The 17,987-nt window shown below is 37.8% G+C and overlaps 1 protein-coding gene across 5 annotated transcripts in view; it reads left to right on the forward strand.

Annotated features, from left to right (window-relative positions):
- The window catches only part of pde4ba (phosphodiesterase 4B, cAMP-specific a), a 171,362-nt gene that overhangs the window by 91,932 nt on the left and 61,443 nt on the right, over positions 1-17,987 (forward strand). Inside the window, exon 1 of one of the 5 annotated variants that reach the window (XM_083566851.1) lies at positions 4,251-4,345. The exons of the other annotated variants lie outside the window; for them this stretch is intronic. Within the exon in view, the coding sequence (XP_083422977.1) occupies positions 4,266-4,345 (80 nt within the window). The 5' untranslated portion in view covers positions 4,251-4,265. Of the gene's footprint in view, positions 1-4,250; positions 4,346-17,987 lie in introns of those variants that run through there. 5 annotated transcript variants of the gene reach the window in all.

Below are 17,987 nucleotides of genomic sequence, written 5' to 3' on the forward strand. Positions count from 1 at the left end.
CCCCATCTGTCTTTGTCGGTCTGGTATTACACACACACACACACACACACGCACACACGCACACACACGCACACAGCTGTCCTTGTCCAAGCATTGTGATGCATACAAATGTAAATATAGATCCCTCTTGTCTAATTATCTAATACATATGCTTTGTTGTCATCATAGCCTGTTTTTAAGTCAAGGTCGTAAATTCCTCGCAGCCGTTTAACACTTCAGGGCTTTCTCAAGATTCTAAACACTCACAAACACACACACACACACACTCACTCACACATACAGACATTTATGCCACAAATAAAGAAAACAAGGCTCCGGAGAATTTTACTCTACATCTAACGCCAGGAATCCAGGGGTGCAAACTTGGTTGCTATGGAAACAGGCAGGGCATTAAAGGGATTCGATTGCTAGGAAAGGCATGACAGGTTGGTTGTGCATGCATGTGCATGAGTGTACGTGTGCGCAAGGCTGCATTTGCATGCATATAATTGTATGCAAGTGGCCGTCTAAGCCATGATTCAGTACGCAATCGATGGAAATGAGGTGACAGCAGGTGCTTCTCCTGAACCACATGGAATACATTTTTTTGAAAGTTTAAAAACGAAATTTATAACCTTAGAAAATGGAATCAGTAAATTATAAAAGTAGATGTTTCATTAGTAGTGAAAAAAGTCTGTATGTCTCTGAATTATATACTCATAAGTTACCATATATGGCGTGCAAAACTACAGACTAAAACTCGGCTAAGAGAATTATGCGTTCCGAAGCTGAAACTACTGCTTTGTAAGATACTTTATTGGAACGAAACCCTCGGAGCCACTCTGAGCTTGCAGCATTACATTCTGCCCAGCTCTCATGCATGACAGTAAGATAGGCCATGCTACATTAATTAACATGTCAATGAGGTTAATTATAAGGTTTGAGTGTAACAGCGAGTGTGTTTGTGTTTGACAGTAACTACATCCACCCAAAAGGCAGAAGCAGATTTCAGATCTAATTTTCAGTGCATTCAACCCCCATGAACTTTTCCACACTTTGTGTTTAGTAGAACTGAAATTGACTTGAGTACGATTATACTGTATGTCATGAATCTATTTTAAAACTTTGGCATGTGGAGTCCATTAAGTGAGACTCTTTGATATTTACTTTCTATTCTTAGCGATAGCGAGACGTTTTTCCTCTCTTTATTCAGAATCGCATCAGCTCTATAGGTGCTTTTTTCATACACCAGGTAAATTTCATTTTTATTGAACGTTTAAGACAACCGACATTTTGCATAAAAAGACTACTTGTGCTACGGCTGTGTTTTACAATAAACCCAATCTCGATGCTTAGGGTTTTGGACTTTTAATCAGAAGGTTTATTTCATTTTCCTGTGGCCCCTTGAGTAAGGCCCTTAACTGCTCAGTTGATTAATGAGATAAGTTACTCTGTATTAGGGTGTATGCTGTACATGTCATGATTTAGCATAACAATTGGGCATGTGTGAATTTAATAGTTTAGTTTACAGTTTACTCTTTATGCTGTGAATTGTGTGTGTATGTGTGTGAGATTCTGTTCAAACCAGTTCCCCTGTAGCATGAGAAATCATACAATTATCCGAATGTAGTTGACCCGTGTGCAATTTAAGTGTCATGAGACCTCTATAGAAATACGCCTGTTCCAGGGCGCCAGCTTTATTTTTGTTAAAGAACAAATTGAAAACACATACAAGTTTTTTACCCAATCTTAGCCTTTCATTGTCTATTTCTTTATATCTCTATTTTTATCTTTTAGTACTAGCTTTAGAATTGCTAGCTTTTTTTTTGCTCTGATTAGGCATGTGGAAAAAGTTCAATGTTAAAAAGTATGCAAAGCACTTCATTTATCAGCAGACCCAGACCTGCAACTTTTGCTACATTTATAGTGTAGTAATTAGAATTTCCTGCATTTTCCCACATGTTCCTGTAATTCATGTTGTACTTGAGTGTGCTTGCAGTCAATCACTCGAAACTGAAACTCATCCTGGGATGTTTACCAAAAAATGCCATCATCAATGTTTTTTAGTAAACAGGATGTGGATGAACAAGTGGATGAGCAGAAAATCAACACGCTTTTGTCATCCTCTTATTGGTTTTAATTTGCTTATTGAATGTTGTTAGCTGTATATGATTAATTTGTATTTCATATGTGAACTTTAAAGCTCTACCTTTTTTAATGTAGGTTGATTTTATGCTAATCTTAGATGGTTGCAGCTTCGAGGGTGGCTTGGTTAAAAAAAAACTTCAGGGTCAGACATGGTTTTGGAGAAAGGTAGAAAGTAGAAGATTTATTAATACTTATAGTGACATTGTATTGTGTGGTTTTGTCTGTTGCAAATATAGTATTAATTAGTAGCTTGCTCTAAAAGATAATATTGAACTAAAATGCATGTATTTAACATAAGGCTTCAGTTTGCAGAAAATAATTATTCACATGAATGTTTTTGAAGGCTCTGGCAACATTGCAGAATTTCCTATTATAGAGTTTTTTGTATTTGACTGCTGACATTATTTTATAAAAGATGTCCAGTTAATATTATGATTGTGGACATGGAAAACAAGCCCTAACATAAAGACTTTTCGAGCCATCTCATTTGTTTGGAGGTTTATTTTTTGAAAGCAAGCTGTTTTTGCATAGGTATGTTTAAAGATGCATGCAGACAAGCGCACTTTGAATTGTAAAGTATATTGACGCAGTTTATACGCACATCAGTACATCTGCATGTGCTGAGATTTTAATGTAGCTAAAGTGAATAAAAAGCTGAGTGAATAATGGAAGAATGAGTTTTCTAATGATAATCACAATAATAATAATAATTATTACCCTAAAAGAGGTTTTATATATTTTTTAATAAATACGTATTTGCAGTTGCCTGTGTTCTGTGTGCGTTAGTATACTAGTCTATTGTACGTCGGTTGAAGTTGAGACGTCAACTTCCTAAGAGACCACGTGTTGCTCGAGCACGACTATGCCTGCGTCATCTCTGAGTCAATTCGATGCCCTGTAAAGGCTCATATGATTACGAAAATCCAATCACGTTGGCTTGCAGCGCACAATGAATTAAACATGAAGCTACCCGAAAGAGACGGAGGACAGAGCTGTGGTTCTGCTCTAACAGCAATGTGTATGGTATTGAGGAAAAAAAAGAAAAGAAAAAAAGACGACTTCCTTTTTATCATCCTGCATGAGCAGATCCAGAACAGCGTCTGTCACACAGTCGGTGAAGTAGTATGAAACAGAGCCTCGACCTAGAAAATGTTTCCTGTTTTAAAGCACAGATTGTCAAATAATTTATTCAGACCCGAGCTGTTTATGACATGACATTAAATACTTAGCACCGTTTTGTTATACTTAAGTTACTGTAAATTACTCAATATTTAGGCTAGGTGTCACATTTTATAGGTTTTCACCCTCTCTGAACTTTTCCATTTAGTAGTTGGACTTATTTTGACTTTATATTTACATATAAGTGGGGAGAGGCGATATAGTTTGCAAAATGATACATGCTACACTTGTAAAATGTTTGATTGTATCGAATGTTTGGTTTTAAAACCTTATCAATTCTGGTGCAACAGCAAAGGTCACACAGTAAGATGTGTGTGCCGTTGAAGTGGGTCTCAGTAGAAATACACCTGTATATGGAAGTCCCCACAGTTTGTTAGGGAACATGGTTTGACAAACAGCATGATGAAGACTTAAGGTCCATGGAATGTTATTGAAGGGGACGGGGAAGCTAGAGCTACTACTTATGCTAACACATCCAAAGGGTAGGGTTATGAAATAAAGGAAGCCAAATGTACTATTGTACAAAACCCTGCATGCATTTGTACTTCTAAAGTGAGAGAAAGGGGCGTGATGTTATAAACAGCACTAAAGCCACGTTGAGGCACAACATTAATGCACTGATGCACTTTTGCTGTTGTGCCTTGTTTATTTGATTCTAGTTCACAATGACCCCGCTGAGTTTATTTACACGGGACTATACTTCCTCATTGTTGTGGATTATACTAATGACTCCAGCATAGGTTCATAGCAGTGACTCTGCGCATCTGTAACACTGGCACACTGTTCCTGCCAGGTGGGAGAGCAGTCTGATGATACACGACCCCATCAAGAGAAAGAAGCATGACACTGTAACCGGAGTCAGTTTAGCCTTTCAGCAACATGCAGAGAGACAGTAGGACAATATTTGAGCATTTAAAAGCTTCATGATGAGCAGCATGTGCACTTAAGAGCTGAACATAATGGCTCTGGCTTTGCTAGAGGACAAAAGGTCTCCGTTGAACGTGAGCACGTTTTCATATCGTCGCCATTCCTGGGTCTGGTGAGTGTTACATGGCTGCTGCGAGGGTGCCGAGTGTCCAGCAACGGTTTCATTACTCACGCCATAGTTCAACTGCATGCTTCATGCATGGACAAGATTTTTGTGATTGTATGTGTATGTATGTATGTATATATGTGCAGTAGGTTTGCACAAATAGGTGACAAAACTAAAGGAAGAAAACAACAAATAAACTAGTAAGGTGTTTGTTTACCCATCACACGTTTTGAGAACAGCTTCAAAGTGTGTCTGTGTCGATTCTACGAGCCTTTAGGAGAGATAATGAAGAAGATAGAAAGCATTCACAATGCCATGGCATGTGATTGACATCATTTTCTAATTTCATCTTCTGTATGCTGCCCTGCCTTGTACGTGTGGGCGGAGTTATCCTGGAAGAAACCACTCCCGTTGGAAGTAAAATAAGAAATGTTTCATTACAATGAAGAGGATTAGTCAGAAGAACTTTGTATTGGCTCAATTTCCAACTTCCTTAAAGTATTTGTCATAATTGTTCCAGATAAAATACAGCATTTTTCAGAGTGGCAAGTCAAATCTTGTGGCTTTTTCTTTCAATTTCTGTTGATGTTGCTTTATTGTTATCATGGGATACGTCATAGTTTAAAATGTCATTTTGACTTTCTACTTTTTTAGGGACAAATTATGGAACAGAACCACATTTTCAAAAACTTAGGGGGTGCAAACATTTCCACCAAAATTAATATAGACATATATATGAGCTGTTCATTGTAAGAAAAACTATAGTGTGTGTGCATGGGTGTATGCGCGTGCACGCTTATGTACACTTATTTGTACAAGCTGTGCCCTTTACACTGATTACACCTGCTGTGTCGGGCTAAGAATGGGTCTGTAATTTCATGTGCCTCCAGAGGATCATTCATGCTGAGGGCATTTTGCTGGGCAGGAGGCCGTATAATAAAGGGCACAGCAAAATGTTCCTTTATTAGCTTGTGGACACTGCAGGGCATCTCAAATTGCAAAAGATGTAAAGAGGCTTGGTTCTGGCGAACGGAAAATGAGAATTAAACTCAATCTGAGGTCCCGTGTGGCTTATTCTCTCACACACAGAGACAGACAGACACATAAACACACACACACACACACACACACACACACGCACACACACACACACACACACACATAAATGGTGGGTACGATTATCACAATGGCAGGGAAGAGAAAATCAACTTATTCATCTTTTAGACTTCATAAGCCACATTCCTCTAATAGACACACTGCAGACTGCCTGATACTGCACAACTGTCTGTTATTACAGAGCTGCCTGTTATTATAGACCCGTCTGTTACTACAGAGTTGCCTGTTATAATAGACCTGTCTGTTACTAGAGAGTTGTATGTTTTTACAGAGCTGTCTGATATCACAGAGTTGTCTGTTATTACAGAGCTGTCTGTTAATACAGAGCTGTCTGTTACTACAGAGTTGCCTGTTATTATAGACCTGTCTTTGTCTGATACTACATAGCTACAGTATCTGTTGTTACAGACCTGCCTGTATTGCAAAGTTGTCTATTAGAGCTGTAGAGCGGTCTGTTATTAAAGAGCTGTCTGATAGTATAGCGCTATATGTTACTGCAGAGTTGTGGGATTCTTAAGTTGTTTCTTAGTTTAGAGTTGTCTGTTAGTAGAGCTGTCTGATCCTACACAGCTGTATGTTAACACAGAACTGTCTTATTATGTAAAGCTGTCTGACCCTACACAGTTTTATGTTAGCAGAGCTGTCTGATACTACACGGCTGTATGTTAACACAGAACTGTCTTATTATATAGAGCTGTCTGACCCTACATAGCTCTATTTTAACACAGATCTGCCTTATTATGCAGAGCTGTCTGATCCAACACAGCTGTATGTTAGTACAGTCATGTCTGATACTACACAGCTTTTTGTTAACACAGATCTGTCTGATACCACACAGCTGTATGTTAACACAGAACTGTATTATTATGTAGAGCTGTCTGATCCAACACAGCTGTATGCTAACACAGAGCTGTCTTATTATGTAGAGCTGTCTGATCCAACACAGCTGTATGTTAACACAGAACTGTATTATTATGTAGAGCTGTCTGATCCAACACAGCTGTATGCTAACACAGAGCTGTCTTATTATGTAGAGCTGTCTGATCCTACACAGCTGTATGCTAACACAGAGCTGTCTTATTATGTAGAGCTGTCTGATCCTACACAGCTGTATGTTAATACAGACATGTCTGATGCCACGCAGCTGTATGCTAACACAGAGCTGTCTTATTTTGTAGAGCTGTCTGATCCAACACAGTTGTATGCTAACACAGAGCTGTTTTATTATGTAAAGCTGTCTGATCCTACACAGCTGTATGTTAATACAGACATGTCTGATGCCACACAGCTGTATGCTAACACAGAACTGCCTTATTATGCAGAGCTGTCTGATCCTACACAGCTGTATGTTAGTACAGCCATGTCTGATACTACACAGCTTTTTGTTAACACAGATCTGTCTGATACCACACAGCTGTATGCTAACACAGAGCTGTCTTATTATGTAGAGCTGTCTGATCCAACACAGCTGTATGCTAACACAGAGCTGTCATTATGTAGAGCTGTCTGATCCTACACAGCTGTATGTTAGTACAGACATGTCTGATGCCATACAGCTGTATGCTAACACAGAGCTGTCTTATTATGTAGAGCTGTCTGTAGAGATGTCTAATTCTATAGATCTGTCTATTGCTACAGAGCTGGCTGAATCCTAGGGCTGTCTGTTAGTACAGAGTCGTCGGATATTACATTGTTGTATGTTACTACAGGGCTTTTTTATACTACAGAACTGCCTGTTACTATAAAGCTACCTGATACTCCAGAGCTATCTGATATTACAGAGCTGTCTGACACTACATTGCTGTCCGATACTACAAACGTGTTTAAAGCCACAAAGATAAGACTACAGTGATATCTGATATTCCCCAAGCTGTTTTAAAGTGGCAGAACTATCCAATCCAATTCACGGAACTACCTGATTAATGCATTTCTAACAGAACAAGTTCCTTCCTGCTCACTATTCATTTTTGGCATGAGATCATTTATTGTCTAGAGGCAAAATTTTTGGACTTTCTCAGTGAAACCATGGCCAGCATAGGGTAAAAAAATGTAGCGTGAATTTTATTTTCAGACTGCTTTTCTCTTTGGGCAAGGCCTTCCTCCTATTCTTTTTTATCCCTTACCTCTAACTCCATCACTATCTCTACATCTAAACTTTTCTCTTCCTTCATGCTTCTCCATTGTATAGCAACTGAACACAGGCCGCTCTAGTTTTTCTTCACGTTTGTTTGACGTCCTTGCTCAACTGGCATCTGCAGACATTTCATACACTAAATGGGGGCTGTAAGTCTATCACTTCCTCTTTGCATTGTGGTTTTTGTAGAAAATGGCATTTCGAAATTTCCTGCCAAGGGTGATGGTGAGGTTGCGATTAGGTTTTTCTGACAAGTAGATGCATTTCATCACATGAAAAACTATTGTGCTAAGAAGTATAGCACTATGTTAAAGTGCCTGTCAAAAGTGTGGAAACACCTAGTCTTTTATGGTTTTTGATACACATGCCTGCTAATTTTGCTTATATACAACAAACTAGTTAAAAGGCTGAAACACAAAAGTTAGCCAATGAATAGCTCTAATAGAAGAACTTATGTATGATGGAGAACAGGAGAGATGTTAGCAGACTGCCTCACACCCACCATCAAACATGGAGGTAGAAGCTTAATGTTTGTGGTTGTTTTAGAGCAGGGAAGGTTGGAGACTTATTCTGGATAAATGGCTAAATGGATAAAATGGAACCAAGATGGCTACCATTCTATACTACATAATTGGAATCAACTTTATTCAAGACAGTGACCCAAACCATACATCCAATCTTTGTAAGCATTATGTAGAGATCAAACAGTCAGCTGAAGTGTTATTTATCATAATCTGGCCTGCCCAGTCACTGCACTTAAATCCCATTAAACTGCTCAGAAGGAAATCTCCAACTAGTAAAGAACACATTTGACAAGTTTTATAAGAGCCATGGCAAAGTATTACAGCTGAATGTTTGGAGAAACAAGCTGTCCAGAGCCCAGTGTGTGTAAAGCTGTTATTCATACTAAGGGAGGATTTTTAAAGAAAAGAAAAATTCAACTTGTGGACATTTCTAAAATGTGTTTTTCCAAAGTAGATCTTCCTGCTGTTAATTTACCTAATTTGGTGCATAGAAAAAAATGAACATGTACCAGTCTTTAAAAACATGAACTGAACAAACAGACACAGTTCATTTCTTTTTCAACAACAAAAAAATGTATTAGGAGTTTGAACCTTGAGTAGTGCTTATGACCAGTTTTACTGCAATGTGCTTGTTATACAGAGGTTTTTGCAGTAGAATAAGTAAGAAGGAAGTAGGGAAACATGTAGTGGTGTGCCATTATGGGTAAATAATCATCAGTGGGTTGATTAGTTGATTATTTTCCATTTATCATTTGCAGACTATTACATTTTTATTTATAAAATATATTCAATTTTAAATCATTTTTTAAATCTATTTATTTTTTACATTCAATGTTGAGCTGTTTTGTATCACTGTTTTATTGTTTCTTTATCAGCTGTTTCTTCCCTCTCAAGATTTTCCCAAAGAGCTAGACGTTAACAAAGCCCTGACACTTGAGACACTTTCCAAACAGTAAATGTTTAATAAATGTCTAAAAATAAAAAAATCCATCATATTAATTATTTGGTGAATGATCACTTTTATCATGTGGATTAAATTCAAATTGCCTGTGAATTACCTGTTGCTATAGAAACAAGAAACACATATAAGAATGTATTCATATATTTTTAGCCTTATTGTTTTGAGATTTTATTTACAGCTGGGAAATCTACTTGGTGTGGAACACAGATTTGTGAATAGACTCTTATAATTGATTAGTGATTATTGCATGTTTGGTATTAGACATTCAATAGGGACAATTATGCATCATTAAGTTTTGCATTAAAGTTGTTTAGTCATAATATAAGCGCCGGAGACTTGGGTGTTACGATATGTGATGATAGGTAAGATCGGGTGATTCAGTGTGTAAGTAGAGGGCTTAAAAAGCTTTTGCATTGAGCCTACTGTGTTCTCCGATTGCAAGCCAAGCCCTTTCGGCTTTCACTGTTTCGATTTTGCATGCTGCCCTTTTCCTCTCGCTAAGGATCATGAGGTCTGCTCAGTGGAAAGATCACTCGTTCTACGTCTTATCGCTCGCTTACTTTGATGTCACCATGCCTCCATGTTTCAATTAGACATCAGGTAACCTTGTGACTTTCTTTACTGCCGGAACGGAGCAAGACACCTTTGTGTCTGAAAGTGCGTTTCATTGAGCAGTGAAGCTTCTGCTTGTTTGGGAAGCAACTTCTTTTCAATGACGTAATGTGTCATCTCACCTAGCAAAAGAAGTGTAATATCTCAGCATTCACACCATTTCTGTAAACCACGCATATGAAAGCACTCAAAAATATCCATTGTGTTGGAGTTATATAGATCTGAACTATATCCTCAGTCATTTCTGACAGTTATTCATGCATACTGTACATGTTTGAAGTAGGGTTACATGATGAAGCAACAGGTCATGTTGCTACCTCACCGCTCCAGGGTCTGATCCTGAGCTTAGGTTACAGTCTGTACAGAGTTTCATATGTTATTACCTTGTAAGTTCTCCGGTTCATTCCTACTTCTCAAAAACTTCCTGGCTTGGCTACCTAATAGAATGAATGCCTATGTAATGAATGTAGATGCAAGGTTTTTGCTTTAGCTCCTGCGTGTTGGTACTGGGCTAGAAGCTTTATTACATGTTTCCTGTAGATTAATAAAAGGTTTTGGTTGAAGTGTTAGAAAGCATTAAAGTAAAGGGACAAAGGGATATAGATGTTCCATATTGCAGTTATATCAACTTTATGTAACAAAATACAGCAGGTTTGGTTTACACTCGCACCTAACCATTATAATTATAACCATTATAATAACCTTTATAAGAAGTAATAAAAATGTAATGATGAACGACTTTTACTGGATTTTTTTTTACTCATAATAAGTGAATAACCACTCCGTTCACAACACTCTGATTTGCACACACAAGATTGCATACATGATAATAAAGTTCTGCTTTGCATCGTGTGTTCTGCTGAAATCTACATGGTTTATGTACGAAATATCAAACTAGCAAATTGTGTTTTGAAGTGTAGCTCTATGTGTTGTGTTATACAGCAGCAAAAATATGTGTGGGTACTTTGAACCCCGAACTTCAGTAATACATTTGGTATTCAAATCGATGGGTACCACGATCTGTGCAAGGCACAGTGGAGTTTTTGCTATCACCACGAAGATGATTTTTTTACTTTAACAGCACGAAAGAATAACACACAAACCACAGGAGGCTGCTAGGATAGTTCTACCAGTGTGACAGCATTGTTATAGAGTTATTTAACACGTGGTTTACATCTGAATTGACTTTTACATTTATGTCATGTCTGTCATTACTGAACATCACGACAAGACTGATTATCATAATCGTACAGATTATCAGCTACAGCTGCAAAAAGTATCCATTCATCTTTAGAATAATTTGGAGCGCTGTTTTTTGACCTTATAAAAATGAACTGCAAAGTGACTCATCTTCATTAGTCCTTATTTTGGAATTTTTTTATAAATAAAGTAGCGAAAGGAAAGGCCTTTTCTTACTGCTGATTTCAGATAAGATCTAGTTTTGTCAAGTCAAGTTTATTTCTATAGCGCTTTTCACAACAGATATTGTCCCGAAGCAGCTTTACACAAATCAACAGTTAAGGTGAATGGTGTGAATTTGTCCCTGATGAGCAGCCGTGGTGACTGTGGCGAGGAAAAACTCCCTTAGATGTAATGAGGAAGAAACCTTGAGAGGAACCAGACTCAAAAGTGGAACCCATCCTCATTTGGGTGACACCAAGAGTGTGATTATAAATCTTTCAACAATACAGAACACTGGAGAGTGAGAACTAACATGAGCACTGGAGTATAAGATTATAAGTAATGTTCTTTCTGCAGTCTGTAAGTTTGGTAATTCATAAACAATTACCCAAGCAGAACAGTGAACAGATCTTTGACCATTTTTTTTTTCTTTTTTCACTACAGTACATATTGTATCTGTATGTTAATTAATTAAGGATAAAGATATCCTTCTTTTATTACTTTCTCTCGTGTCCGTCAGTAGTCTTTAAACGATGTGGACTTTAAAGATCCACACGCTGCTTGAGTCAGACAAAAACATGCTCTGGGTCTTCAAAAAATATTGCAAGTTTTCAGTCACAGTTCCCCTTTAAACAAGAGCAAGACGTGAATCTTGCGATCGGAAAGGAAATTCAGAAATGAAAAATGCAATGGTTTGGTCGTGTGTGCAGGGTGAGGGCCAGCTGGATCATTTTGGACATAGAAGCCCACATAAATGGAAAGTGCAGGGATCAGTAGTCTGGAATTTCCCCCTTAATCGGCAAGCATAGAGAAGCATTGTCTGAAACCCACTGGCACTAATAGCAATGTACCGGCTTTAAGGTCACCCTCATTCAAAGGGCAAGGGGAAAAAAAGGAAATGTTTTGTTAAAATGAAAAAAAAGATATTTTAAAACACTTATCCCCTTGTCTAAAGCTTTTTCCATTGTTTGTGGATTTGTGGATTTTCTGCAGTGTTATTAAAATGAATGCATCTCTAAATTGATGGTTTATACAATTTAATAGGAACAACTGCTCATTCATGCAATTATCCTATCAGTCAATCATGTGGCAGCAGTGCAAGGCAGAGAATCCCACAGATACAGGTCACAAGCTTCAGTTAATGTTAATGTCAAACATGAGGATGAGGAAAAATGTGATCTCTGTGACTTTGGCCTTGGTATGGTTGTTGATTCCAGACACACTAGTATTTCAGACTCTGCTGAACTCATGGGATTTTAACGCACAGCAGTCTGTAGAGATTGCACAGAATGGTGCGGAAGACAAAAAACATCCAGTGAGTGGCAGTTCTGTGGTCAGAAAGGTGACAGGATGACAGAAAGGCTACAATAACAACCAGTGTTTAAACCTAAAAATATAGACTGGTAAAACTTTGCTTTGTCTGAAGAATATCTGTAGCATACAGATGTTGCGGTCCGATTATGGAATTAACAGGATAAATCCACAGGCTCAATCTATACTGGCAACCGTTTAGGCTGGTGGAGGGGGTGTAATGGTGTGGCAAATGTTTTCCATTGGGCATCAAGCATTATTTGAAACACACATCTTACCTGAGTGTTGCTGTTGCATCTGTTTAAGGTTTGGATTTACTCAACTTCCTGTCCAGACAGAAAAGAACAGCAATCTGAGGTAACATTGGGCGGAGAGATAAAACTGCATCGTGACGCAGGGTTCAAACTTGTTCCATGAAATTGCCAGTGATCCCAGTGTACTTCCCACGCCTCTCCAGTCACCTGCTCTGAATCAAAGTATTGGGACACCCAACCTTTCCTGCCATATGTGGTTCTTTTCTAAGCTGAAAAAACATAATAGTATAGCATTTTTTTGGATGCGGTATAATAAATTATAGCGTTCACTTGAGCTTGGAAACCCAAACCTGTTCCAGCATGGCAGTGCCTCTGTGTACAAAGCGAACACAAAGATATGATTTAAATGGTTTGGAGAAAAAGATATTGAGTGGCCTGCTACAGAGCTCTGATCTCAACCCCTATTAAACACCTTTGGGATGAATTAGAACGCTGACTGAAATCCAGGACTCCTCAACCTACATCAGTATCTGCCTTTACTAACACCCTTGTGGCTGAACCCCAATGTCCACAAGCACACTTAAGAGTAGAAGGAATTCTAAGAGCAAATTGGGACTAAATGTGGAACGTGATGTTCAAAAAATGAATTATTTATATATATATATATATATATATATGTGGTAAACTGCTTTATGTCTCAGGCAGGGTCAGTCTGTTGTCTAATGTAGCCTTGTCCGTGATGACTCCGCAGTCCTGCTCAGACCCGCAGGCAGCAACACCGGTAGACATAAGGAGGAGCGTGGCGCCCCCTCTCTGTCTCGCTTCTTGTCTTCTCTGATTTTCAGCCAAATTCATGTTTTGATTCATTTTATTCTGCCAAAAGCCATGCAGCGAAAAAGTCATTTTGCTCTCAGCTCTGGCTTCATTCAGCTGGAAAGAAATGAGTCAGAGATGACAGGCCCTCTCTATCATTCTCCCCGTCTGACACACCGATAAAAAATTGGTGAGATTAACATGCTATATGTGGGCGAGTCACGGTTTTAGAGGGTCTGCCTGGCTTTTGCATTATGTAAATATTTCTTCTGCTGTTCCATCATTTCATGCATTGCTCACGTCTGTCTGCATTTGGCTACAATGTTTTTTTTTGTGTTTTTTTTTTTTATAAACAGTGTGCAGTTAATCAACAATCTCTTTGCGTATAAGACTCCCGTCGACTCAAGCGCAAATCAGCATGTGCTCTTTCATGTTGGCTCCTGCAAATTGTGTTCCACTATAGTGTCGTGTTTTTCCCTGAGTGGATATAAGCCGCACACACACACACACACACACACACACACACACACACACACACACACACACACACACACACACACGCCATTAAATCGATTAAGAATTTGTGCACTGCTGCCCCCTAGTGAATGTACTGAACTGGTTCTTCAGTTTGTCTTTCAAAAACCGAGAACCCTTTCAGACAGCTAGTTATAAATGTGCCCTTTAAGGATACCGTATGTGCTCTGCTGTAGGCAGTGATGGACAGTACTGCAGAATTTTTACTTTGTTACCGTGTACATTTTTCAAGTATCTGTACTTCATCAGTCCTTTCATTTTTGAAACGTTTTTTCTTCTCTCCATTTGAATGTGTAACAGTTGACTTTTTGATACACTTCCTTTCAGAAATACTTCCTTACCATTTTGAAGTGAATAAATAATGTATTAAACCTGTAGCAAAAAAGGGATTTCCATGGTTCTGGTGAGAGTTTGTGTGGAGTAAGGATACTTTCACTGTGTGCAAATGTTGGATTGGAAAGAAGGTTAAATCACAGCACCACCAAACAACCACTGAAAGGCTCTTTATCTCCAACTGATCAGCTTTATAAATTTAAGTCACTCTGGACGTATTGCATATAGTAATATTTCTCCTTAAAAAAGTGTAATGTGCAAAAGAATGGAACACTGAATTACATCAATACAGATCTCATACATCAGTGCTTATACTTTTGATACATTCATTTAAAAGCAGTGAAGTCCACAAACCAAGTGCTCGAGTTAAAGTAGAGATACATTAAGTGAAATATTACTGCAGTAGAATTTCTCCCGTTAAATATTCACTTGTGTAAAAGTAAAAAGTCTTTTCCTTCAAATGTATTTAAGAATCCAAAGTACTATAATTTATTATGGCTATAATGTTCCTATCTTAATTTTTGTTAAAAGATTATTGCTTTATCAACTCAGTTTATGTGAAAAGACTTGTTTAAATGTTACTCCTAACACACCAATCTATTAATAGAATTATATTAATGAGTCAAACACTGATTTATATCTAATAAACTATCATGAGCCCCAAACCTTCTTTTTAAATAGTGAACAAAATGTGCAAGACCTCGGGTGTTGTGGCATGTTAGAGTCAGGAGTTTTATCTTTATTTCTCTCAAAATGTTTTGCTTGCTGTTAAACTTGACTTTTTTTTATCCACTTATAAATAAAAAGGAACGACTGATTTAGCGAAATGTAGTTGAGTAAAAAGTATAATATTTGAAATGTAGTGCAGTTAAAGTAAATATCTCCCCAAATGGAAATACCTCAGTAAAGTACAGATATATGATAAGGCTACTCAAATACAGCGATGAATTCAATTTACTTTGTTACTGTCCGCCACTGTTCTCAAGCAAGTACTTTTGGTTTTTTTCTCAAGTAGAAATGTAAAAGGTGTTCCTTACTGGAGTAATATTTAAGCAAGGTTTCTGTTGAATGCCCATTAGGCTACTGCTAAATATGCTTGTTGACACAAAGCCTTTTCACTAGTGCTATGACAAAATCAAAACATAAAAAAAAGAAATTGTATTGTGTGATTATTAGTGTGTAATGATGAAATTTCTGTGCTAGAATCTGTGGTCAGATCCATTGTCAGAAAATGAAATATCAATGGGGTTTTTTTCCATGTGCTGATGCTTGGACGATTTTTGAGAAACCAAATTATACTATTTAATTTGATTTATATAGGGATACTGCTTTTTTTGTTTGTTGAAAAAACAAGCCCCTGAGATAGAAACCTTAAGGAATCGAACCTTGTAATCATTTTATGTGTATGCACTTCCAGTCACAAAAAACTGGAACATTGGCCATTTTTTTTTTTTACAGGATCTCATATCTGCTATGTTTTCTTTGATATCTGATCTCTTTTGTTTCTGAGATCGGATCAGTCCCATCTCTAGTTAATTGAGAAGAAGAGTCTGGGTTGAGAGACAATACTTTTACTATTTGTTTGTTTATATCCTGAGCTGTATGAGGTGAAGGGCTTCCCGCCTCACACTTCCATGGCTGTTCAATCCTGAGCTCAGGTTACTCTCTGTGTGCCCTTTCATATGTTCTTTCAGTGTCCTTCTGGCTTTTTGGATCTTTGGTTTCCTCCTATATCCTAAAAAACTTCCTATAGGTGTATTAGTTACTCTAAACTGCCTCCTGTGTGTGCATAGAGCCCTGTGATGCACTGGCTTCCCATCCAGGATGTATCTCTTACTTGCTCCCAGTGTTTCCAGGATTGGCTCAAGATCAATCGGGATAAAACGCTTACTGGAGAAGAATGAATGGAAAAAAAAGGAAATATTTATTTACATTCCAGGAAACATTCGTGGAGACAGACATGGGATTTGCAGTGCTGTAATGAAACTGTGCTATGGAGAACTGATGGAGCTGAAACTTCATCTGTTCATCTTCACACACACACACTCACTCAGTTTGAGCTGTAAATCCCATCCCTCCATCTTTGCTGCCCCAAAGGTACTCTATCCCATAAAAAAACAGATTAATATAATAGTGTAAATTACATTGTGTTTCCTCCTTTTTCTTCATCTCTGTCTGACTTTAACGATCAATAGCCAGATTAATGGACTGAGGAATGCTTTGGGTGGTGTTCTCACTCAGCTTTTCTTCTGATCGAAGGCGAGTATCTTTTCTCTCAGACACTCGACACTTTAAGCATTGTTCTCGCTTGAATCACGCTTGCAGTCCATACTGGTCCGGCTGGCCAGGCTCCACTTTCATTGTTGTCTCTAAGGCACATGACGCAAGCTTTACATCTGTCCTGCCTTCTGTGTTCTCCATTTGAAAAGAACTGCCTTCCTTCTAAAAAACTGACTCAGGCCGTGGCTCTTTTGGTTACCAAAGCAAAATAGGTTTTTTAGTCACTTGCAGTGGGAAATGAAAGCAGGGTACAGAGTCTGATCTCTAATCCTCTCAGGGTGACAGAGATGATCCACCGCCGTGAGTTATGGAGTGTCATGGCTGATCTGTCAGCGAATGTGTCTTGGAGCTCTATTCGGCTTAATAACCGCGACTCTGATGTGCACAGACAGAGCAATGTTTTCTTACGCACTGCTTTAACGCTTTAAGATAAATGCACTATTTTTGTGTATATGTTCAATTCAATTCAAACTTAAATTTTTTTAGACACGGGTGGCAAGTCATGAAATACAAATACTTTGTTCTTGTACTTAAGTAGATTATTCTGGTGTCAGTATTTTACTTCACTATTTATTTTTCGAACAAACTTTCACTCATTACATTTGTACACAAATATCTGTACTTTCTACTTCTTACATTTTCAAACCAGACTCGTTACTTTAGAATCTATTTGCACAATTTTTTTTATCATCGCACAATTAATGCAGCACGCATTTCTGTTTGACCATTTTTATTACAAATGTAAATAAATATAAAAGAGTGAAATCAAATTGTCTACTAAATAAACCAATTTACATCGAAAACAAATATTCCCTGATTATGTAAAATCCGTATGAACGTTAGAAGAGGTGCAGTTTTTCCGGTTAGAAGAGGTGCAGTTTCTCAGGTATCACCTCATTACCCGTCCGTGTGGAAACATAGCAAAGATTCCGTTTCCGTTTGGTGTCCTGATAATTTATGTAATTTAAAACACCATAATTACTTTAAGACGTTTACAAGAATATTTTGTCTTCATGCTCTATTTTAAGTATGGTTTCACTAATACTTAAACATACATTTGCATAAAACATCCATATTTGTCCATGCCCATGTTGATTAGAGTATTAAAAACTTGAAAAGTATTAATTTTTGAAGGTACATTTAGAAAATTTGCGATTAAGTTGCCATTATTCGTGTGTTAACTCATGACAACCATGCGATTAGTTGCGATTAATCGTGAGTTGGCTCGTGGCGGTTGTGCGATTAATCGTGATTAAATGTTTTAATCGATTGATGGCCCTAATATTAATATGACATGAGGTCCAGTTACCAGCGTGGCACTAAAACAGGTAGCAGTAATGGCTACTTTTTTTTTTTTTTTTTTTTTTTTTTTTTA

The sequence above is a fragment of the Silurus aristotelis genome (assembly GCF_946808225.1).
Source record: "Silurus aristotelis genome assembly, chromosome: 2".
Taxonomy (NCBI): domain Eukaryota; kingdom Metazoa; phylum Chordata; class Actinopteri; order Siluriformes; family Siluridae; genus Silurus; species Silurus aristotelis.